Genomic DNA, 24,904 nt, shown 5'->3' on the forward strand with positions numbered 1-24,904 from the left:
GACATCTGTCATTTTACAAATGTACAGGGCAGAATTCTAGAGTTATTGACCAACAATACAACATTTCCATTCTTTATATAGACTAACAAACTGAAGACAACAATTGGTTTAATCATTATTTAAAATCCTCTACTCAAATTTAACTTTGGTCAGATTTAACCAAGTTTTTTTTTTAGCTACACCTTTCTACTTTCAACTACTTAAAGACTTCTTTTGCTTGTATGTGTCCAAAGAGGTATCTGATTTCCCACACTCATCCAAATTGCTTTTAATTCAGTGGTAGACTTCCATCAGGCAAATTTGAATCAGATTCACAGTGGTATCTTATCTGTTAAGATTTCATCTGATTTACTACAGTACCCCTTCAGTATCCAATTTTGCTTTTCCTATTATGTAATAGGACTTCCTCCCTAAATCGTGCTGTATTATTAGTGAATTCCTTGTATGTGTATAGTTTCTTAGCTATGGTAAACTTCCATTTACTTTACCTATATCCTTACCCATACAAGGTTTGGGGCAACCCCCTCTCTCTGTGATAAAGGGAAAAAAATGAGTTTCAGAGGGAAAAAAATAGCAAATATATAAGAAAAAGCTGCAGGAAGCCTCTCCCTATTATCTTCAAATGTTCTATGATTATATTAAAAAAAAACAGGTTGAGCACATTAGGTAGTATAGATCTTAGTGAAGTCAACGTGATTTTTATTGTTTATTTTTAGCCTGAAATTACACTTCCTATTGAGCAATGTTATGTAAAACAACTTCAAAATATGGTTTATTGCTCAATAGTAGTTTGCAGCTTGAAGCTACAAGAAGGCTCAGAACAGCCCCACTCCCACTGGAAAACAAAAATTTACAGTGTATGTTGAGATCACATCATTCTCTTCCTAGCCAGAACTAGACAGCCTTTGGCATCTTCCAGCCTTTTGACTGGTTGGGTTGGAAGTGTAATGGGAAAACGTTAGTCCATGACTGAACTCTATGAAATCCGAAGTTCATACACTCTTGGAAAAAACAAAAACAAAAACAAAAACAAACAAAAAACCCCCCAAACAACCCTGTATCCTAATAATTATGTTATTTAAGCAACAGAATAAATAATTAATTTAAGAGATGCTCTTTACAAAACACTTAATCCTAAGTCTAACCCGAAGAATTGCATTTTCATAGTGCTTGTGGTACTACATTTTCTCTGGCAAAAACCTCTCTCCTGGATCAAGCTTTTGTGGTACTGAACTTTCCTTTCTCTTCTTGTGTCATGGAAGAGAGCAAAAAGACAAACTTTCCTAGGGCGGCATTTCTGGCATTTCGATTTTCAACTTGCATAAATTCCTGCTGCCTAGGAAAAACACACCTCGCGAGCATTACTCAAAGTGCACGGCAATCCCCGAGCCAGGATAAACAAGTGCTTGCAGAAAAAACCCCAAAACAACCCAAAACCCATATGTAGCAATTTTGGCTTATTACAAGGGACTCTTTATCCCTTTTCCGGGAGTACTGGCTTCCCTAGATCGCGGACCGACTGCTGCGCTCTCGCTGTCACCCGCTGCCGGCCGCAGCCTCCCGCGCCCCGCCGCCCCGGCCCCAGGCAGCCCCTGCTCCCCCGCAGCTCCGTGCCGACCCGGGCCCCCGACGCACCGATGCCCTGGATGAAGACGAAGCCCGTGATGATGAGGACGGGGTGCCAATTGAATTCTCCCGGGCTGCCGTCCCAGCTCAGCCCCTCGCGGTAGTGGAAGACCCAGACGAGGGAGAGAATGACCGACACGAAGCCGACCAGCAGCGTAGAGGCCAGCAGCGCCAAGAATCGCCCGTAGTCCTCCATCTTTCGAGCCCCGTGCGCGGCAGCGAGCGCCGCGAAGGAGGGGCGAGACGGCGGCCGGGCGGGGTCGGGCTCGTGCGTGGGCTCGGGTCCGGCGGGGACGGGACAGGACGGGACGGGATGGACGCAGCAAGGGCCGGGAGCAGGGCGGAACTCCGCGCCCCTCCACCCTGCCCGCTCCGAGCGTCCCGTCGCGTTTAGAACTCCGCCTTAGAAAGAATTTTGTGTCCCCTGCCATGGTGGCAGCCCGACTGCGCTCCCCCTGGCAGCCAAGGAAGGGAGATGGTGGTCACGGGATTTGTGCGGAGAGGCTGTTGTGGAGGTTGGAGAGTTCACAGACCCACCATAAAGATAAGCCACCACAGTCATGAGCACTTACAGATAAGGCAGGAGCGCTGTAATGATGAAGAGACAGCGCATACAGAAAATTCAGAGGAGCAGGAGGGCACGTAAGGACACTAATGTACTTAGCCGGAGCAGTCTTGCCATCATGATCACCCCCTTCTCACTGGATTCATTGAGTGCTGCAAATATAGAACAGATACTAACCAGGTTCATATGTGGAATCTGGCCTAAGTATGCAGAAGGATTTGGACATCGTTCTGTTGAATAGCAAAAATATGTCAAATATCCGCTAACAAAGAAAAGGAATGCATAAAACTTAGACAATTCCAATCGGTATGGAAGGGCCCATTGCAGGGAATTTAGAGAGGAAAACAGAAGTAAACAAAACGGAATTGCAAAAGAAATAATAGGAAACCTGCCAAAAATATAACATGAGAGATTAGACCAGTTTGGTCAAATAATGTAGTCAGCAGTTACTTTTTGTTTTGGTGTAGAACATGCAGCTGGCTCTGAAGCCTGTCAAATGTAGTAAGAGAATACGCCCAAACATATATTCAACACTAATTTTTGGGTGTTCGATTAGCTTACTTTTAAAATATATATTAGTGTTGAACTACATATGAATTAGAAGTTTGTTAAGTGATTGAGAGAAAAAAATATTATTTACTCTGGCTACCATTTGAGCTCTCTGGTATCTCACACTTAAACTGAGGCCTAGCAAATGAATGGGAACAGTTTAACGAAATTTAAAATAGTTTCAGTAGAATTCTGCCAATTCAAACACTGTACTTACTAAACTGTTGGAAATACCTACATAGAGACATGAAGACCAAGCCAGACTGGAGTGGAATACAAATATATTTCTTCATTATCGTCTTTAATCTCCTAAGAGTAGATGCTGATGTTTTAAAGAAAAGCTTGACTTGAGCAGCACTTGTATAAAGTTATTTAGCTTTAGTTTGCATGGATTTTGTGAGACCTGCCCTCAGCATTTAACTGGTTGCTCATTCTACTCACAATGGTAAGTAGAACACTTGTATTGTTAAATTTCATAAGTCACAGTATCTAAGAGAAGATCTAAGCCCTAAATCTTCTGATGAATGCACTCACACATAATCTTTCAAGGTGCCAGGTTGTCATTAGTTTATGAGGCACACAGGTTATCTCAATATTATGGTCAGAAAAATTTTACTTTGGTCTCTGTAAGCCTAAAAATTGACATAAATGTTTATTTTCATTTGCCTCCTATGAACCTAAATCACCCAATGGCAAAAAGCTTCCAGTTCCCACTGATTTCAACAAGCTTTGATTATATCAGCTATCCCAATAGTCCCATTTAGGAATCTTCTACTCAAGTGGACTTTACTTAAGCTAAAACTGTATCTCTCAAGACTTCCATGAATTCCTATAGCTCAAACTGGTTTACCCTGTTAAAGCAGCAAATAACAAGAGCAGACACAAAATTCTATTGAACTGAATATGAAGTCTAGTTTTACCAAGTAATGATGAGCAATTTTTGTAAAAAATAGAACTGAAGAAATTCTAAAGCTTAGATATTGTTAAATAAGTCAAACCAGAATAAAGTGCAAAATAAATTGTTAGACAAAGTGAAATGTTCTTTATGGAACATCTGTAATGCAGAAGAGATTTCAGGCAGCCCTGTTAGTAACTCTGGCCTGTATTTCTCTGCATTTCCTGTTCTTCCACCTCTTCTTGCCCACCTGGTGCAAATATCAGATTGGGACAGAATCAGAAGCAATCCTTAGCACAGCTATGATGTCTGAGTGGATTTCTTGTTTACTTGGGGGTGGGAACCGAGCACGATACAGTTGACTGCTGAGGGCTGAATGACGCACTTGATAATCTGCGTGGAAAATAACCCCCCACTAGCATAAAAATGCTAGTGCATAAAAATGCACTATCTTGTATGGAGCTTTCAAGTCTCTTGGATCAGTGAACACCTGCTTTTGTTAACCATTACTGTGGATAGGTTCTACCGCAGTTAATAATCCCTATTCTTTTCCAGAGCTTCTGTCTCCTAAAGACAGTGATATTTTTCCAGTACATTACCAACTCTGCAGTTCTGTTGGGACATGATCTAACATGCAGTTCTTTCTTTGCGTTGCTGCACTGTCAGTTGTAGGATAACTGTGACTTCAGACCTGGAAGAACTTCAGAGTAGACAGACAAAATTAAGACTTACCAAACAGACGAAGATTCAAGGATTATTTTGAAGAAGTAGCAATGGATTCCTGCCAGTATTGCACAAGTGGTACTTGGCAACTGCTGTCATTATTGCCATACCATTCATTCATTTAGAGAGCAGCAGCCTGAACATAAGTGTAAATAAAATTACTATCTAAGCAACACACCATGTCACCATAGGCCACTATTTTGTGCTTATGATGTAACTTTTTTAATACAGGAAGTGTTTCTAGTTTCAAGTGACCAATAACTGACTTGTCAGAGATGTAAAATATTAGTCTTTTTTTACCAGCTACAACTTTATCTCTTTGTGCTGGACAAGTCCTTTAAGATCTAAGCCTTAGACCTGGATATTCCAGATAAGTTACAGTATCCCTTAAAGCATTTGGATTACTTTCTCAGAAACCTGATGGCTGTTCATTTTATAAACAAACAAAAATGCTAAGATTGTCCAGTCAGCTTTGTTCTGGCAGCTAATTTAACTGACGGTTGGGGAAGCTTTAGAAATACTTCTGTAGAAGTTATCTTACCAGGATTAATACAGACAAATGTGTTCAAGTAATTAGTGTTTGAATGCCACAAGCAAACCACCTTTTGTCCAAAATGTTATACTGGTCATAGGCCAGTCATTGTGACCTGTGCAATAAGACTCTCTATTGATGTTTAGTCTATAAACATTTTGCCTCTGTGAGTTGTAGGATATTTTCTAATAATTATTTTTTAGAAGCTTTTCAAAGTTGTGGAACTGTGGGACAGTAGTTGGAACTGTCAGAGCAAGATTATAAAGTTTTACAGCTTTAATTTTTTATTTGGCTTGTGCTTTCTTATTTTCTTCTCTACCACTCACCAACCTTGCCAGTGAGTATGTACTCAAATGACAAGAGAAAGGCAAGATTTGCACTCTTTTTATGCTTGAAGCAAATCTTATCAAGAGAAGTCACTCCTTTCATATCTTTTAAGTTTCTAGGCTGGGAAATTCCACCTGGGTCTCTAAACAGCTATATTTATCAAAAACAAATAAAGGGCTAACATTTATGAGATCCTATTTTTGCTTCTCTGTTCTGAGCCAGTCATTGAGATGTCATGGTAAAGTTGCAAATAAAAAGTGATTTTGTTGAAGTAGAAATACTGGAAGTATGCTGCTTTGGTCCACAAAAACAAAATGTTCCTGAGACAGCCATAAAATCAAGCCAGCTTTCAGGCAGTACAAAGAGGCAGGGACATTACAAAGGGCTAAAATGAGAAGAGCATGGTGTCAACATTCAGGAGTTTGCTAGATTTCCATTGCCCCAGAGCATGGAAATGTGTATAACCATGCTATGTATTGCATGTTAGAGGCAGGCAACATCCAAAGTTGAGACTAACTGCAGATACAGAAGATAATAGGGAAAATTGCCAATGTATGAGTCTGAATATGGAACATCCAAGTAAACACATTAACAGAACAATTTTCCTGCCTGTCTTCTGGCAAGAAGCTGTTACTGGACTGTCTGGAGAGCCTGCAAGCCTATCATGTGGAATGCATTGCTTCTCCTGCAGCATTTCAAGTACGCCAGAGTTCTTGAGTCACTTTTTGGAGTAATTCCAGTGAATTTTAGCTTTCCCTACCATGTTTCCTTTTTTCCTTCCTGAGAAGAATGTGCCCTTACTCTTCCCTAAAAATACAGAGTTCTCAACAACACATTATTCCTTCTCCACTCAGCCAGGAATAAGGCATTTATACTCCCAGTTTACTAAATGAGTTACTAAGCTATACCAAGAGTTCTTAACAATCACATTATTGTAACTCTTCACTCTGCTAGGATACCTAGTCCTCTTTATTAAAAAAAAAATCAACTCCCCCCCCCGAAAAAAAGCAATCTATTTTTGTTAATCTTCTATTAGCCAAAGCAAGCACTTCAACTACTTTATTAAATCTGAGTGCACTGCCATAAAATTATTTTCTATCTTCTAATTATTTTTATATTCTGTAAGAATATAATAACCTGAAGATTTTAGTCATCATTTTGTAATTTCAGTAAAGCAGAAATAAATACTATAGTTCTACTATACTATACTATTCTATTTCTGTTATACTATAGAAATACCAAGTCTAGCAACCAGAGAGCTTTGATCTCTGAATAATCTCTTCTGATCCTCTCTGAATTGTTGATACAATTCAGTTATTATTGGTGAGGCATTGCTACAGACATATCCAGATCAAGTCCAGAAAAAATAAGCTCTTTAAAGAGTAGTTTAACAGTACTTGTCAGTTAGAAAAGAACTGTTGTTGTTCTACATATTCTTTTGTGTTTCAGTCTTAGAAAACCAGTTTTACTACTTTCCCTTTTTTGCACTTTCCATTTAGGATTTGTTCATTCTGGGAACAGCAGGAAGCTTGTTTCAAAGAACCTTTGGTGAAATCCAACATGAATTCACTAGTCCATGACTTTTTTAATTACTAGACCAAGATTTTGCTTCTTGCAGGCAGAGTGCTCAGAGACCTTCCTCACAACTGTTCTTTCAGAAAACATTCAGCCTACATGCCACCCTACCCTCAGGTGTCCTTTCTAGCAGGTATTCCTTTTAACAATCTTTATTATAACTGGGAACCAGATGAATTTATTAGCTGTTCCCAAAGTGAAAACTTCTGGAAGGTAGGGTGGAAGTTTGGTGTTGCTGCTGCCCTTTATTTCTACTGTTATTTCATTATTTTTTTAAAAAATGTCCTTTTTGTGTTGTTTCATCTTTCCCAAATTATAATTCACTTTTTCTTTTACATTACATTTTCTTTAAAAACTCACAATAGAAAATTTATTTCAGTTTTCTAGAGCTCTTCTCTGTTGCATCATTTAGAATGATCCAACTTAATTAGTAAAGCCTGGAGCAAAAAGAAACATTTGCATGTAGAGTTACCATGCTTATGATGACAGTGATGGTAATGAAGAGCTGTTTTGAAGAGCTATGCTTCTAAGCCCATCTTTGGATTGCATTTGGAAAAACTTAATCACCATGAGGTCTACAGCCTGTGTTTTGTTGTTGTGTTTTTTACCTTAAAATGAATGCTTTCACTCTGCAGATTCTGAATATACCACATAGAACTCCAGTGTATCAGATAGGCTGCACACAGTAATAAGAGTAAATGGCTGGGAGCTTTAGCTTAGACAAAACAACTCCTGACCTTAACAGGGCACAGAATTGTTTGGATATATATATATATGTAGAAACATATGAAAATATATTAAGAAACAGTAAAGTACATAATTTATTAATATTTATCTTTAAATCAAAACACACAACCAGAAAACCTGAGTGATTTTATTTCTCACACAAAACCAAGAGAAGGATTTTGTCTAAGTGGTTTAATGGTAGCACTACAATTTTCATACTACATACAAAATTTATCCTAGATAGTTTTACATACTTTGATTAAGAGTTTGTATTACAGTTGCATAGGTAAAACTATATAAGACATCACAGCAGATGGTAGATAGTAAGTAAATCCATGTCTTTCTCCTTGATGCCCAGTATTTCAGTCCTATTGCTGAAGAGAAGCAATAAATCCTGCATCTAGCATTAATGATGAACTGGTAAATACATGAAAGGCGATGTATGAACTACAAGCAAGTGTACAGTGTCACAAAGAAAAAAGAAACAAGACTTTATGTAATAGTACAAAATGTTAAGATTAAATCCAGCCAGAAAAACAATAGTTGATTACTATGTATGGAATCCTTAAATAGCATCCAAAAGTCTCTGTAGCTGGTGTTTATGGCTTAAATATATACAAAAGTTCTCCCTCCTTTTTTTACAAAACATTTTCTGGTTTTTTTTTATAGCATTAAGGATCATCATCTCTTGCAGTATCACATACCATCTGGTAAACATAACAACTGAATCTCCTGTTAGGCTTCTGTTCTATATGTAATACGAGGTCTTTGTCAAAGTAAACTTCATGACTGTAAGTCTGAAATGAGAGAAAAAAAAGTTCAGATTGCAATCTCTATTTCCACAGCTTGCTCATATCCCTACCATTTTCCACGAGGAACAAAAAGTATTTAACAGTGGTGAACTCCATGATCAGACAGAAATTTTGTGTGGATACACAGAGATTACTCTTCCACATAAAGGACAGAATTTTAAAAGTTTGAGAGGTTTCTCATATCCCTATTTTAGGAATCTAGGTTCAGAGCATCTGATTTAAGATCACAAGTTGACTACGCAGTCAATAAGAAAAGAGGTGTAACTGAAAATTCAGCTGAAAATTTCAGACCATCTAAGCTGGATGTCCAGCTAAACTTGGACTGTATGATCACTCCATTCCATCTTCCCAAATATATATACAATGAGGTCCATGCTTCATTTTATGCATGAGTACTTCAAGTTAAACTAGAGAGACTATTCACAAGTTGTAAAGTTAGTCTGGCATAACTACACACAGAGTATGTAAGTTGATAAATACTTCAGAAATACATTAAGGAAAACCCTTACTCCAACCAAAAAACCCCCAAACAAATCAACCAGCAACAACAACAACAAATCGCTATTTTAAACAATGGGGACTTTCAGGTAAATTAACTACTGTCTGATGGAGTACTTACAATTTTAGAGTTGTAATTATTATTTTATGCAAATCTCATCCCCTTGCAACACTACTTATACATCTGCTTGAAATCTGAAAAATGGTATGTAATTAAGTATGGGGAAGAGACACTGGGAACAAAAGACAAGAATTTTCCTCACCACATCCCAGGACTCCTTTAATGGAATACTCTTAAGTAGAATGCCATGTTCATTGCAGTGAAAGTCAAGGTGAGCTCTTCCATCAGCTCCTATCTGAGTAACTGCCACAGTGGATAATAAATCCAATTCATCTTCATAGTCCACAATTTTGAATGTCTTAGGAAAAACAAAACCTCAAGTTTACAAATCAAACAGAAATTCACATTCCCCTTTACCTAAATTGCATAGCTCTCTTTTCTTCATGTGAAAGAAGAATTGGGCAAATTCTAGTTCTTAAGTCTTCTTATCCAAAAGAAAACTTTGGGAGCCCAATACCCAACAGGCATTTTCCCACAATATGAGTTGTCAAGGTATTTCAGCAAAATTCCTTAAGCAGGAGAAAAGGAAGTAATGTCCTGAAAAATCCTGAAGTGCAAGTACATGTATTTTATATGCAACATAGATATATGAAAAGAGAAAAGAAGTACTTTTAAAGTGGCCAAAGAAGTATATTTAGGCTCTTGAAGCAGAGATGTTAAGAGGCAGGTAGCTTTAAACTATCATAGGTTTTGAGGGAATGGGTACATTAGAGTAATTCCATGAATTTCTGTGTGTTTTGTTCAGATCTCTCTCTTGCTCTACAGATTATATGTCAGTGAAGAACTGACACCAAAATGTGAAGATTGTGAACCTCTTAATTGCCTTTATCTCACTATGACATACTTCTTAAATTCAAGCCAGTCTTTTTCTTCCATAATGTAAAAACATTTACTGGAAATACAAAGTGTAACAGCAGGAAAAAAAATAGCATGCAATTATTTTTATTTTGGTTAAAAGAAAAAGTGAATAGGAAAACTGCAGACCCTTAAGGGTCATACTGTGCTGTACTTTTACCATAGTAAAATCTATTTCTTCAGAATAAAGGATAGGAGTTACTGCCAGAAACCAATTAATTTTACCTGTTGTTCTTATGTCAATTATACATTCAGCTCTAGATAGAGAGCTAAAAAATATTTTTCATAACCTTTTAGAACTCAAGTGTTTTCATTCTCAAGAAGCAGTTACTTAAAGGAAAAGTGTTAAATACCTTATCCTATAATCCAATCAAAAGGGGAGAGAAAAATAAAGTTTAGACACACTGTAAAAAAGACAAGAGGATCCTAAAGCAGGGGAAAAGAAAAAGTTTCTTTCATCTCATAAAATGCTTTTTAAGAAATATTCAAAGAAGATATTTAAGTGGAGGAAAGAGTAATTTACAGATTTACACACATTACACATTAACACACATTAACACATCTTTTCTGTGCTGTTGAAATCATATGGAGTTATGGTATCATAGGGCATAAGATCAGTTATTGAAAGAAAGAAAAAATGCAAATCTCAAATGTCAACCAAGGAAAAAAGATGATAAACAGCATGTGAAGCAATTGGAAGAAGACAAAGAGAAGAGGAGTAAAGAACTCAAGAATACACACAGCTAATGGTTACATGCACTGCACCTGAAACAAGAAGGGCTTCTGGCCAGCTAAACACTAAAATAATTCATGAAGGCTCTTCTTACATCAGTTACCTCTTGTTCTGGGTCATCATCCAACAAAGTAAAACGCTTTTTCACCACTCGACCAGAAGCTGTTACAGTAACACTGTTGTTCACCTTTGGAGAAACATAAAAAAGTATCTCTAGACTTTGGAGTGATTTAGTTTCTATCCATTTGACAATGTATCTGTTTCATATATTTTGCTTTCTGACCTTGGTTTACTCATTAGCTACACATAGCCCTGGTGCTGTTTTCTTTATGAGCTCAATAAATTGGTGACATTAGTTGAGATATTATGTTTACTCATATTCAGAGGTGTCCCACAGAGGTGGCAAAGGTTCTCAGCTACCATAATTTTTTGAACCGAAGTGACTAGAACCAAGATGCTTGAAGGAGAATTAAGACTGCTAAATCACCACCATTTTTTCCCCTAAACTTCTACTTCCAGAAGATGGGAAAACTAGCATCTTAAACCACCATGGTTGCTTTCACTGGGCTTCGTTAACACCAGAAATATTAATAAGCAGAGCACAGGCAGGATTAGAACTCATATTTCTTTCTTCTTACTGTAACACAAGTTACCTACACAACTTTCAAAAAGCAACATGGCAAGTTATTAGATGACCTGGTGTTTAGTTTATTAATTCAATGCAAGTTTTGTTCTTGAGTTTGTGTCGATTTTTAATCTAAACAAACCTTTTTTTCCTGAAAAAGCTTAAAAATTAGCATCACAGATTCTCACACATTTTACAGTATTCAAACTATAAAAACTTGTTTTTAGATAAGATGTAACCTTGTCTGCTAATCAAAATGACAGGTCCAGGCACTACCTAGAATTTTTTTCATGTGTGCTCTTTAAACTTTTTGACATTAGATTATCTTTGTGATTCTGTATCACAAAAGACTTCATGAAACAACTGAGGTGATTTAAGAACTCAGTTCTACCATTAGTTTTAAATCATCCTCTCACACTTGATTCAACCTTTCTGCACTCTTCTGATCCACTGATGACTCAGTCCTGTTCTGCTCCAGTTCAGCAAAACAAGCAAGCAGAAAGTACATTTCCTGACAGGTTATTATTCTGTTATTTTAGTGCACTGATTTGGCTCACCAAGGGTTAGGATCAATGCCAGACTTGTCACAAGAGAATGACAGGTGTGCATGGCCAGGAAAAGGAACAGACTTTTGGAAGCATTGCAACGTCTTTATTGTCTTATGAAGACTTACCACTAAGTTATGAGAGACTTGAAACACTTCTAGCATTTGTATGATCAACTTACCTGAGCACCAGAGATGCACACAATTATCACTTGGTGGCACCTTCATTTGAAGGAAATCTGTCCCAATCTTTTAAGTATGTTTTATACCCATGATACATAGTTACACTGCACATCTTAAAGAATGCTGAAAACTAAAGAAAAGACTGGAGGTTTCAGAAATCTATCCTGAAAGTGTTACTGTTTTCAAAATTCTTTTCATACCACTTAAATGTCCAGTGAAGATGGAGAATGTCTTTCAATAAACCTTGGGTAAAAGCCCATAAAACACAGTGATTACTCAAATATGCAAACCCCCTGTTTATAGCTCAAAAATCACACATTGTGATCTCAGACACTAAACTCACACAGTTTTCTCTGTTGGCTACGATTGTAAAATCTTCTGCAATTTCCATTTGATCTGCATGATTTTTAACTTCCTTAAGCTTTAAGACTCTACAAAAGAAATAAATTACAAAGTAAGTCATGTATTCTAATTTGCTTACAACATCTCTATATAATTTTTTATATCTAGTACATTAAAACATTGTAAATAAATAAAATGGAAATAAATTATTTTTGTAATTTATGTTTATCAGAAATTTTGAAACAGTGGTCCTTGAGTATTTTTCATACCAAAATCTAAACTGTGGCCTCTAGTGCCACGTTCATCATACAGAGAAATCTGCAGATGTTTCTAAAAGAGCTTTTGATTCTGATAAAATAATAGATTTTACATTTTCTATAGTCTGATGAGTGTTTGGGCCTGCAAATTGTGAGACTATTGAATTCATGCAGTTATGGAACTTCTCTAATGAATAAAAGATTTGAGTAAAAAAGGGTCATACTTTATCAAATTTGGTCCCACGTGGATTATTCTACCTGACATATCTGGGTGGAAATATATCCAGTCAGGTTCAAGTGAACAGCATTTCATATCCTGTATGCCATTTTTTGCCTGAAGAAGAAAAGGAAAGCTTAGAATATTAGTATTTTAAAGTCTCACAGATCTAATTAAAGAGGAAATACTGAGCTCCTCACTATATACCTCTGGAGGTTTTAAAGTACTGCTCCTAAACATGATCAGAAAGGATGGCAGTGGAACAATAATAAAAACAACAACAACAACAATAATAAAAAGACTCGGTTCCAATTCTCAAGAAATTCAGTGGAGCAGTTTAGAGATTTTTAATAAGCAATAAGCAATAATCTTGTACCTTAGTGATATATTGTCCTATCTCTCCTGAAACTAAGCAGAATGAAGATTTAATTTACACCGTGCAAACACTTCAACAATTCCAGCTATTTGAGTATCCAAGACATGGGATGTGTCAAGACAGGTGACAAAAATTAGCACAGAGTTTGACTTGAGCTTCAAATCTCAGGCTTAGCCTCTTTTGTGCAAATTATTTGTCGAGCATGTAAGCCTGGAAGACCTTGTGATTTCAGCAGTCAGATGCAAGCTGGTCAAAATCTCAGGATTTTGGCAGTGGCTTTCTGTTGTTAAATTTAGCTACGTCAATCATTCAAATTGCCAAATATATGAACCCACACAGAAAAAAAAAAAGATGAGAAAGGATTCTGCAAGTCCATTTGAATCAAAATTGATCTTCAGCTACAATTGTGAAACATCAGTTTTGAAAATAACATAGGAGGGAAATAATTGATCAGGCGAGCAAAAGAGATAAGGACATTTACAGATGAGACTTATTTAGTCAAGAAACTGTGAACAGGCCCAGAAGTTGCTTGAAATACAGAATGATCTTCAGGTCAATTCCAGATTCAAAATAAAAGCTGAGATGGAGATCTCACACAAAATAGTATTCATATGATAAATAGTACATAAACAAAAATAATTAGGAACAGATTAAACTAACTAATAAAACCTTTCTAGGGACAGAAAGGGATTAAAGTGAGCAATCAAATCTTTTTAGGGAGAGAGAGAGAAGGTACAAGTCAAAGATAAACTACAAACATTAAGGATATTTATTCTGCAATATCTTAAAATTTGAAATAATTCTGTACTCAGCATTTAGTAGGCTGACTAGTCAGAAGCATTAGATTGTTACCATGCAAGGAAACAGGTAATGAGACTTAACTTTTAAGTCATGAATACAGTGCTGTGCAGCTCTGACAGTGCTGCTCTTGTATTGGAATGAAGGAAATATGAGAAGCAGTACTGATTCAGAAGAAAGTATTTTACACATGACTCCATGGGATAGCTAATTTGATACTGGGGTGAGCCCTGTGAAAGCACTGCATTGGTAAACAAAGGTATTATAACCTATTCAGAATAAGAGATGAAGACAAACATAATACACATTAATTTCAGAGAAGCTGCTTTCTGAATATATTACCAAAGCATTGTCTTTCAGAGAACAAATATGGAAGACTCCTTTATGTTTTTTCTTGTTAGGTGTGATGATATAATGCCAAGGGTAACCTCCAATTTGAAATGCATTCTCCAGAGAAGATGCTTCAAATAGCAAAGGTGGGGTATCTGCAAATATTCGGTAACGTTAACACCATTAGTAGCAGAACAGTCATAATTCCATTGATCCTTACAATTCTAAATTCCAATTAAGCTACTAGTTCTTCAGAACTCTTGAAGATTGGTGGAAACACATTAGCTATGAACTCTTTGCCAGCGCCAGCTATGTTATTCTCACCCAGCATTCAAGTGCACATCTGCAGTTCCCTCTGGAGGGTTACTGCCTTCTCAGATCTTGAGGCTGAATACTCTTCTAGTATCTTTGGCTTACGAGCAAAGACACAGCAAATAATTAAAATTATTCCAGCTCATCTGATTGAGAAATGATGCACACATGAACAGATCAAGGAACATATCAAAATGGTCACTATTCTTTTGGGAAAAACAGTGATAAATAACTGGAAACAGCAAGCAGCAACCTCAAATGACAAAATTAAATGCAGGAAGATAGAATATTCAGATGCTGCTTCCTCCTTTTGTGTAATACAACTAAATAGTGTGGACCACAATGGATACAATCTGTAGCTAAGTTCACAAAAATCAATCAAAATATAGAATATTTTGCAATTAATGGCAAAAGGTCTAGTTTTCCTGTCATTTCAGTTGGGATAAATTACTGAGATGTACTAGGTTATTAGTACCAATCTTCTGTTTGCTAAATCAGAGGCATCTCTGAATGAAATGGACTGCACAGAACTTTAAAACTTCTGCCAACTAGCTAAATTAAAGCAATTTCTACAGCTGCTATAACTGAATCAATTTTAGACTGAAGATCAGCTCTTTCTAACAGAGAAAAGCTGGGGAAAAAACTGACAAAACGTGGAAAAAATCTGCAATTACACGGGGAATTTAAACAGGCAGAATCTAAAAACCCAAACTGAATTAGTGCAAGAAGAACAGGGTCCTTATCTGGACTTTGAGTCCCAAATATCTTATCCAAATTTTGATTTGATCTTATCCTGTATTGTCTAGATAATTATCCTAATGCCAATGGTGCTGTCACATGTCATCAGATATTATGTTTATGGAGTGCTTCTTGCCTCTTCCTTTGTTCATGTTTCCATCAATTTAGCCATTTGGATTGAATGATATTAGTTCACTGCCAATGGAAATGAAGCCTTTCCTAAGCTGGAGAGTGTCTGTGTCCCATTTGCCTTTCAGAGTAACACATAGGAAAAGGGAGATTTTGTGCAAGAGATAATAAATGATAGGTTTTAAAAAACTCATGCATCTGCTGGAAATGTAGAGAATGTTGAAGATGGAAGCATAAGCAAAGGACCTACTGATACTAAAATCTGTCAGAAAATGAATAATGAGTTTAGAAAGTTTGTGACATTTTACCCAAACAACTTTTTAAATAGAGCTTATATACCAAGGCCCCTCAAAAATTCTGGTAGATGGACTAAATTATACAATTAAATGTATCTCATTGGGATATCAATACTGAGTAGTAGAGGCTGTTTATAAAATCTGCCTTTCCTTTTATGTTCATTTAGCAAAGATTTGCAAGATTATAGCCACATAAATCACTGTGATGTGATTCTGCTGCTTCAACTCTGTCTTTCCTGCTGTATGTCACTTGCTGTTGTTGCTTATCACCTCCTGTTTTGTTTGTAAGTCCTTTCCCACGTCTTGCCAGTTTTCAATCTCCAGTTGAGCTTCTTTGTTCACTTACTTTAAATTCCGCAAACTTTAATCTAAACAAAGTTGTTCCTGGCAGTACTAACAAGTGATTGTTCTGAATGCAAATAAAACCAAAGAAACAACAACAAGAAAAGCTTCCTACGAGGTATCCTTCTCCTTGCTTTTTTTCCTGAAATTACTGTATCAGCTAACAATAAATCAAACTACAATTTTAAGTTCTAGGCCATTCTGAAAAATCACACACTGTGACCAAAATCTATTCCTCACCAGTTAAGAGCTGTAGCATAGAACATCTTAGTCTGTAAGTTTTGATGTCTATCCACTTCCTTTTGGATACCTTACACCCTAAAAACAGAACTGTAATAATGCCCATCCCTTCAACAATTGCTGTAGGGAGGCTAGAACTTAAGTAAGAAAGAAAACTATGCACAGTTAAATTATAGTAAATACAAGCCTGTACTCTGAAACTGTTAAGATCTTGCTCACTGAAGCATTTGCCCATCTCATTCTTGAAAGAAAACAACTCAAAAACCACAGGAATGCAACTATTTGCAAAAATGCAAGCATGAAAAATATGTCATGGGTTCAAAACTTCCTAACCAAAAATTACTGAATATGATTAAAGATTGAAAAGGTTTTCTTCACTACACTGCTTTTAAATCTCAAAACTAAAAACTACAATGGATGTGTAAGCCATAAGATCAAATCTTCCTACTGAAGTTCCCACAGCAGGTTTTCCACAGGACCCTAAAATTAAATGGTGGTTTCACAGATTGAGATGGAGGGGAAAGTGGGGGAAGATGTCCCTTTGCAAAAACGGAGATGTCAAATATAGCAGTCTATTGCTTTGTTCTGATAAAACACTGCATCACAACTTCACTATATAAAAAGGCATTTTTTATGTGGACAATCACCTGAAAAATACATTAAATTCAGAAACATTCAAAATAAAATAAACAAATAAATGCATTTTTTTGCTATTTGTGAAACCAACCTTTTAATTTTTTTCAGATGCCTCATGTGTAAACTTGTGAGAATGTATTTTTAAAGTAAGAAAAGAAATCTCAAAAAAAGTCTCGGGTTTTGGTCGTTCATTAAGATTCTTAGCATCAAATGCTAATCTCAAGTGCACCAACAGAAGCCACTGGTTGCTTTTAGAGAAAGAAGTCATTACATAATGCAGAACATTTATAAGTTAATGTTTTGATTAGAATTGTTTTGATAATTTTTCTTCTTCTCAGGAATGAATTTTACTGATACCGGCACATTTCTGACAACCTAGAATATCAAAATGCAAGTCAGACAAACTGTATTCAGTCTCTTTGAATTTCCTCTGCAAGTTAATGTTCTCACATCTTTTGCTTACATATCATATACTGTTTCTGGGTGCTACTAACAGCTCTCCTAGTCCTTCATCTTTCTCAAGAGCAATTGCATCTCAGAAATAAAGAAAGAGGTTTTCATGTCATGCATTGATTATAAAGTTTTTCAGATAGCTTAGTTGCTGTAACAGTGTTCTCGGTGTATCCTACGTAATTATAATGGTAATTAGAAATAAAGCACAGCACATTTTACTATAATGTAAATCCAGAAATACAGCTACAGCACAATATGAGCACAGTAATTTTATATTATTTCTTAGTGTGAAATAAGCCACAATCAATCCATAAAAGCCACAGTCAAGCCAATACAGAGATCATAATTACCTGTTATTTTAATGTTACATGGAAGACCAAATGGATACTTTCCTACAATTCCCACCTGACCATTCCAGTTGAATTCTTGTCCCAAATCAAATGGTTGTTCCATGAACTAAAATAACACAGAACAATTTAGCTTTACAGATACATATTTACTTGCTGTTTAGTTTTACTCTCTATTACTGCATTCTTTATCTTGTTAGATACTGCTTGAGATCTTATTTTTGAATTAATGTTTGATTTTTGATTGGAAGGATATAAACTCACAAGTCTAACTGCAGGTCTGTTTGAGATCAAACTTCCCCATGCCCACCAGTTTCTGGCATTAACAATCATCTGTAACTACAGACTAGGTGTGTAGAGAGAAGCACATCTGGTGCAACATTTACATAACTCCCCAGAAGTGCCTGTCTGACCCTGGGTCTCTTATATTTTGACACCTGTAACTGTTGTAACTTTTCTGATAGTGTATCCATTTGTATCTTTTGACATAAATAGATCTAGGCAGGAACCTACATACCCCATGTACTTATGTAGAGTACATGAATATTTATGACTTGTTGCCCAAAAATAGCATGTATGAAAACTTTATTTTATTACCTGTTCCAAAATGGACTTGAAGTTATAGAGTCTGACCAGACCCATGCTATACATTACAATCAGAATTCCATTAGAAACAGCAACATCTGTCACACTATTACCAAAAATCTGGAATAAAATGAAGCAAAAAATATTCTATTAAAGAATAAATAATTGTGAGAAAACACAAATAAAAGACATTATGTCCTTGATTTTGCAATCACTTTATTTTTTTTCATTCTGACTGAACTCTTATAATCAGTGTTTAAGTTCAAGTTTTCTGTAACTCATCTGTTGTGAGTTTCTTTAATCCATTGCACTGCAGTAACACCTGAGGTTACATCAGTCATATTCTGCAAGCAGATTCATGCTCTAATCAATTCTCAGTATAGCTTCATATCATGCTACCCAGTTATTATCATACATGAATAGATTATATTATTCAGCATTCCACAGGAACGTTAGCAAAACTAGCAACTCAATCTAAAAGTCCTGATTTCAGATCTTCTGTTCTTTCTTCATCCCCAGGGTAAAATACTAGTCTAATCACAACTCTATGACTGTGTACAGCTGTACTAAAACTACATTATCCAGCTGTCACAGAGTACAGGGTTCGCTCTGAATCCCAATTTGACATATACATGAGAAGCTGACTTAGCTTTTTTAATAATTATGCACTATTCATTTATGCCACTGCTTAACACATCACTGAGCAAACCCCACAAACTAATACTTAATATTTAATTAATACCAACATGTCAATAGGTTTTTTTTTTATAGAAATGCTCAAAAATGTAGTTTTCTTTAATCTGACTCACTACGTGAAAAAGGAATTAAACCAGTTAAAACAGGCTTAAAAACAGTAAGAAGCTAAAGAAACCCAGAAACTGTAAGACATCTATGTCTTAGCAATACCAGCGATTTTGTGATCTGTTTGGTTCTGAAAGATATATTCATTCCTGAGACTTTGTCTTTTATTTAGTTTTATGGCTCTTTCTCAATACTTTTGTTAGCTTAGGTCTTAAGAGTCTTTCAGACACAAACTCTAATAGTGTTCCAACCCAAAAGTTTCCTTTCTGTCCTTGAGACCTCAGCCACTCTGAACTCAGAACGTATTGTGGTACACCTTCACAGTAATGCTGAGGCATGAGGTGCATTCTGCAGCCTTGAGCAGTAACACCAACTCCAATCTAACAGTTACATTCCACTGATCTGTGTAGGGTCTGGCACTGCCTTTACTGTTTGCATTTCCTGCTGGGTGTATTCTCACATCCCAAATGCTGCCCCTTCCGTAACAGTTTTAACAATTTTGCTGATGAGTACTCGGTACAGACCTCGCTGAAGAAGTGCTCTTTCATGTCTTGCCAACTATGACCACGAAGAACCTGGCATGCCATTCCTAACTAGATATACCTTTGATACTGAGAACATTTTTTCCAGTCCTAAATACTAATTTTGAACAGAACATTACATGGTACCCCCAAGCTTTCATGGGCTCAAATGAATAAAATTAACCCCCTGACTTCACTTGCTAGGCCCAGTTTCAATAACAGCCTCAACCCAACCTAGCACCAGCTAAAACTCCAGCTTATAGCTCTGGACCCTAAAGATACTGTACCTCACAGAACTTAAAAGACAAAGTTTGCATGGTTGTACTGTTACATGTGTAAGTTGGATCCAGAGCTTTCTTGACTTAAAATAAAACAGTAACAATTACAATCTGGCTCAAAGATTCTTCCTAAGTATATACACTTATTATAGGTCAGAAACTGAACTCAGTTTGGTTGTTCTTGACTGATAAAGCAAGACATATTTACTTCTGTCATTCAGTAACAGTGTTAATAAAAGTGTGAAACATTTGTAACTGCATGTAGAATTCATAGACTTACTAAGACTAGGTCGGAGGCACATCTGTCTTTCTTTAAGGAGGTGAAAAGAAGTGTACAAATATTTAGGGTTCCCTAATTCTTAAGATTGCTCTAAGAAAAGGCTAAAGTCCTGCCGCATGTCAAAGAGTAACCCAGTAACAGAATCCATTTGTATCTTCTCTTCTAGTCTCTAGAATTATTTGCCCCAATGCCCCTATCAGACACAAGAACACTGCTGCTAATTAATGTTTCAATTGCTTTTACAAGCTCAAAGCACGACTTCTGAAATTCTGAAATAAGTGCCTGAACTACAGCTGTCATAGAACTACATTCAAATACATATTATTAGAGAAATTAAATTACCTTTTTGTTTATTTCCAGCATTCCAATGAATGAAAGAGGCAAAACTTGGAATACAGCAAGATAAAACAACACAGTCTGTTGGATTCCTGCCTGGGAAGGAACAATACTGAATATAGTTATTATAGGTAGGACATCTTTATCTTCTACCATAATAACCAAGTATAATCTTTTTGCTTGTAAATTTTATGTAAATGTTATAGAAATGAGTTTTTCAACACACTTACCTGCCGTGCTGCTGCAGGGAGCTTATTCTGAGCTGACTTTACAATCATTACCTCTTGAGGGGTATCCCAGCTCAGATACCTATTTGTGACAAGAAAGACCTGCCTTAATCACTTAAAAACCACCTATCAATATATTACTTCACATAAAATATAATCAGCTATAACTGAGCAGATGCCTATGCCCAGGCAAACCTCTGATTTGGAAGAGGTGCTCAAGATGTTTGTTGTTTGCAATAATGCAGAAATCCATGGAACTAGGAATGACTTATTTCATGCAGGATTGTGAGAAAAATTTGGAAAGCATGAGTATTCACTATCTTAATTTTTCTCCTTCCTTTCATAATCACCACTTTCTTATCCTTCAGCCTAAAGAAAATATTTTTTTTCTGAAAACAAAAAAAAAATAAGTAGTTTACCAGAAGCAGTAACTGCCCTGTTTAAAAAGAGAAATATGACTATCCGATGGAAAAGAACCTTTGCAAATTAAAAACAGCTCAAACTTCAAATACATTATTTGTATGTTTGAGCAGGTTTGTTTTTCTTAAAGTCTCCTCCTGGTATGTTGCCATTGCAATACTAAAGGATGTAAAGTTGTCAGAGAATAGCAAATAGTAGGCTAGATTTTGTGGAATTTGATACCAAATTTGACCCCATAATACTTAAGTAGATGAAATTCTTCTACAGGTAAGAGCATGCAGGAACAGTACTCCAGGTAATGTTCTAGATTAACAAGCCTGTTATCAGCCACAGAGTAGTACAAAAATAACACAATTCCCCTTCTCCTCTACAGTACTAATCACTGTTAATTATATTAAGCTGTCCTCCTCCACTATACTACTACTGACTGTTAATGACATAAAGCCTAGTTCTTGTTTAATACCTGAAGAATTTGCAACAGGAACCAGCAAGATACACTTTTTCCAGTACTTCTCCACTATCAGCAGAGAGACGTAGAAGCCAGTTCTGCACTGTCAAGACTATCAGGGAAGCTTTATAATCTGAAGGACGCGGTAGCATTTCCCCCTACGTAAAAAAAGGCTATTAGAAAAAAGTTTGTATCAGGAGGATACAAAACATTTTGACACAGTCAGAAGAACACAAAAGTAAATACACATTCCTCAAAAAGTGAAGAAGGAAAGCTGCCTGCTAATCAGATCAGTATCTCTAAGCTCATGTCCTTGCCCAATAATTACCTATGACATAAATAATCTGCAGTCACATTTTTTGCAAGACAGTTACCTTTTGTAGAAAAGGCAGCCTTTAAAAATTCCTTGCATTACAAAAATTAACTGCTTATTGATCTAATTGATACCAATCTTGAAGAGAAAATTGTTCCAGTATTTCAAAACAAGACATTCAGTAGTAATTCAACAGCAAATGCTACAAATGGTATTTACACTGCTTTAGTTTTAGGCACCTCAAGGATAGGGCTAATATTTCTAAGCTCTGTGGACACTGGGTAAAGGAGAGAAATTATCTAATTATTAGGTAAAACAGCAGAACAGTTTTTGGGCAGGGTTGCTTCAATGGGCCTCCAGTGTACCTGCTTTTTGGTTTTTTTAATGTCAACAGATCTGAAGAAAAGTAAAACTCCCAGCTACTGTCCTTGCCATTTAAAAAATAAAGAAAAATATAAGTAGAATTTATTCTGTAAGGAACTATTAATTAGTTGCATAAGAATAAAAGCACTGGTTTTAAAACCTTCCATGAAAGCTTATGAAAAAAGCATTTGAATACACTATTGAGAAATTCAGAGAAGTATACCTCTAAATGTTCAGTTAATATAAATAAGGCACATGTTGCAAACCTTTAATGACCTAAGTCCATAAAAACATTGAGAAGATAGTATGGAAGGAAAAAGCACTCCATTCTAAACGTTTCATCAAAAGATGTTAATTTAGTATTTCCCACAAAAATGCTTTAGTAAAAAGTAATCTTACCAGTGGACACTCCAGTAATAAAGCATCTTCTATTTTTTCAGACTTGGCACATTTTGACTTTTGATAAATTAGTCTTGGCTGTTGTGCAATGCTAGAGGAAAATGACTGATAGTTATTGTCTGTTTTACATTAAGATACAACAGCATCTAAATGCAATTCAAGGATTGTAAACCAAAAATTTATCACCAGCTTTTTTTTTTGTTCCCAAGTACACTCCATTTTAATTCACAGCAGCTATTTGTATGAGTAAAGTTAGCAATATAACACAGAATCAGTTTCAAATCTGTAAGTCAGCACCTCATAATTGTAAACTTATTACCTGGTAATACAGCATTGGTAATTGTCCATGTAAATTCTTCCTCTTTCATATGCAATAGGAGATGCAGAATGAGTTGTCCAAACATTCTTGAATTTAGTACTTTCCTGAAACACAATAGTTTTAACAGTGATGGCTGCTTGTAAGAAATTTCACTTCTGAAAAATATTTTATTTGGCTCCTGGAACTTAATAATTTACATTAAATTAAAAACTTCACTGCTGAATACACAAGAATCTTATTTGGTTTTTATAGATAAAATTAACAGAACTTTTATGATAATATTTTGTCTTTTTTAAAGACCAAATTAAAATATTTTTAATTAGCTATTATGGACAGCAGGGATAAAGAATATTTTCTCATTAATTTGCCTGTATTAAAACTGGCAACTAAACTTCCATGGTGACTTTTGAAATCAAGAAGTAAACTCCCCAGAGTATAAATATGCAGAGAATTCTTGTCTCAGAATTATATGTAATTAATTTGATTTATTGAACACCTAATTCTATTCTGCTGGTAGAGTTTGGTGTGAAAGATAGAAAATGTATTTACTGTTATTTGCAATAAGCACCTGAAACGTTAATGAAATAAATTGCTAACATTGAAGTTTCTTGCATTCAAGATACCAGGAGCTCTATATCATTAAGAAAGGTTCCAGTCTTAGAAAAAAGAAGTGTAAGTCAGACATACTTATTTTTATTTCAGTAAACCTTGCATGCCTATTGATCTAGTTACATAAGGAGACACTTCAGCTGACTTCCTATGAATGTATTTTCAATATAAGATAACTGCCAATTCACTTCCACATTCTTCTCTACTGTATTTTTATCAACCATTGTATGGAAGCAGTAACTGTTTTGACTAAAAAAAAAGTAAAAAAAGAGTTCACTTCAGTTTGTAATTGGTTTAATTCTTCATTTTTCTGTGACATCAGTTTCACTGAGAACTGGGGTTATGTTTACCTGAAAATTTCTGCCGATTATCTTATTATGTGAACTCCTTTCAAATTTAACATGAAGCACTAAGAATTTAAGACTAGTATTAAATATGAAGGCATCTTAGGGAAATAGGTGATACTTCCCTAATATAAATTAGGGATATAAATATAATATAAATATAATTTCCCTAATATAAATTACACAATAATAAATTGTGTAATTTCTAACAGAATTATTAGGTATATAAGTGCCCCTGCAGTTTCTGCCCAGCACAATCCTCTCTACATTTCTAGGTCTGAGCCTTGAGAAATAAATTTAACCATTACTAACTCTTCATTAAAACTACACCTTTTTCTCCCCAAACTTGTTTTCCAACGTGACCGGGGACCTCTCGAACCCCTGGGCTGAGCACCGACACTCAGCGCCCCCGGCCGAAAGCCCGAACCGCAGGCCTGCAGCCAGAGCCGGAACGCAGCCTGTTACCTGACACATGATCTTCCTGAGGAGTCCCAGGTTCTTCCTGTGGGCGACACCAGCATCTCTGGCATAGAAGCCGTGGGCCCTGCGGGTGAGGAGGCGGCAGACGTTGTGCACCCCGCACGCCCGGAGGGAGGCCCTGCCCCCGCGGGCGGCCGCCTGCGGGCATATTCTCGGCCCGCGGGGCGGGATCGCCTTTCTCCCCCGCTCCAGGCTCGCTCTCGGCAGGGCGTGCAGCCTTGCAGGGCCACGGCCAGGCCCGCGCCGGGTTTATCTCAAACCTCCGCCCTGCCGGCGAGAGGTGAAGCGAACCGGGAAAAGGCCCGAACGGCCCCTTGCTCCTTGACTCCCGAGCGAGGCAAATCGAGGCCTCCCGAGTCCGCGCCCCGCGCTTCCTCGGCCGCCGCAGCGCCGCTTTCCGCAGACGCCAGGCGGGGACAGCCCAGCGCCGCCTCCCCCGCGGCCCGCCGGGTACTGTAGTTTTTCCGCGAGCGGAATCG

At 36.7% G+C, this 24,904-nt stretch overlaps 3 protein-coding genes and 1 long non-coding RNA gene across 14 annotated transcripts in view; 2 read left to right on the top strand and 2 right to left on the bottom strand.

Moving 5' to 3' along the window:
• The window catches only part of CYBRD1 (cytochrome b reductase 1), an 11,334-nt gene extending 9,472 nt beyond the window's left edge, over positions 1-1,862 (bottom strand). Inside the window, exon 1 of the mRNA XM_086896900.1 lies at positions 1,636-1,862. Coding sequence (XP_086753026.1) covers positions 1,636-1,822 — 187 coding nt within the window. The 5' untranslated portion in view covers positions 1,823-1,862. The remainder of the gene's footprint in view (positions 1-1,635) is intronic.
• Positions 1-5,495, top strand: part of LOC147652245 (uncharacterized) — a 29,324-nt gene extending 23,829 nt beyond the window's left edge. Inside the window, exons 4-5 of one of the 2 annotated variants that reach the window (XR_015289007.1) lie at positions 1,168-3,185; positions 4,191-5,495. This is a non-coding gene — a long non-coding RNA (uncharacterized LOC147652245). The remainder of the gene's footprint in view (positions 1-1,167; positions 3,186-4,190) is intronic. The other variant, XR_015289008.1, reaches the window with a different exon arrangement.
• Positions 2,287-24,861, bottom strand: DCAF17 (DDB1 and CUL4 associated factor 17). 7 transcript variants are annotated; one of them, XM_086896875.1, is made up of 15 exons: positions 24,411-24,529; positions 22,993-23,096; positions 22,674-22,764; positions 21,614-21,756; positions 20,734-20,812; positions 20,510-20,599; positions 18,300-18,407; positions 17,706-17,811; positions 14,222-14,364; positions 12,713-12,822; positions 12,233-12,320; positions 10,641-10,724; positions 9,092-9,247; positions 8,223-8,315; positions 2,287-4,335 (listed from the first exon to the last, which is right to left on the bottom strand). In XM_086896875.1, the coding sequence occupies exons 1-15, from the start codon at positions 24,417-24,419 to the stop codon at positions 4,321-4,323; spliced, it is 1,419 nt and encodes a 472-aa protein (XP_086753001.1). In that variant the 5' UTR covers positions 24,420-24,529; the 3' UTR covers positions 2,287-4,320. The 7 variants fall into 7 exon arrangements, 5 of the variants coding, with proteins under 5 accessions (XP_086753001.1, XP_023786772.1, XP_023786771.1 ...); XR_015289002.1 differs by lacking the exon at positions 2,287-4,335 and having other exon boundaries at positions 7,652-8,315; positions 8,950-9,247; positions 21,614-21,771; positions 24,411-24,535; XR_015289001.1 differs by lacking the exon at positions 2,287-4,335 and having other exon boundaries at positions 7,652-8,315; positions 8,950-9,247; positions 10,632-10,724.
• Positions 20,528-24,904, top strand: part of METTL8 (methyltransferase 8, tRNA N3-cytidine) — a 40,719-nt gene continuing 36,342 nt past the window's right edge. For 3 of the 4 annotated variants that reach the window (XM_086896881.1, XM_086896885.1, XM_023931021.2), the window contains exon 1: positions 20,528-20,634. The gene's annotated coding sequence lies outside the window, so the exon portion shown is untranslated. Of the gene's footprint in view, positions 20,635-24,412; positions 24,496-24,904 lie in introns of those variants that run through there. The other variant, XM_023931008.2, reaches the window with a different exon arrangement.

The sequence above is a fragment of the Cyanistes caeruleus genome, chromosome 7 (assembly GCF_971803275.1).
Source record: "Cyanistes caeruleus chromosome 7, bCyaCae1.hap1.1, whole genome shotgun sequence".
NCBI lineage: Eukaryota > Metazoa > Chordata > Aves > Passeriformes > Paridae > Cyanistes > Cyanistes caeruleus.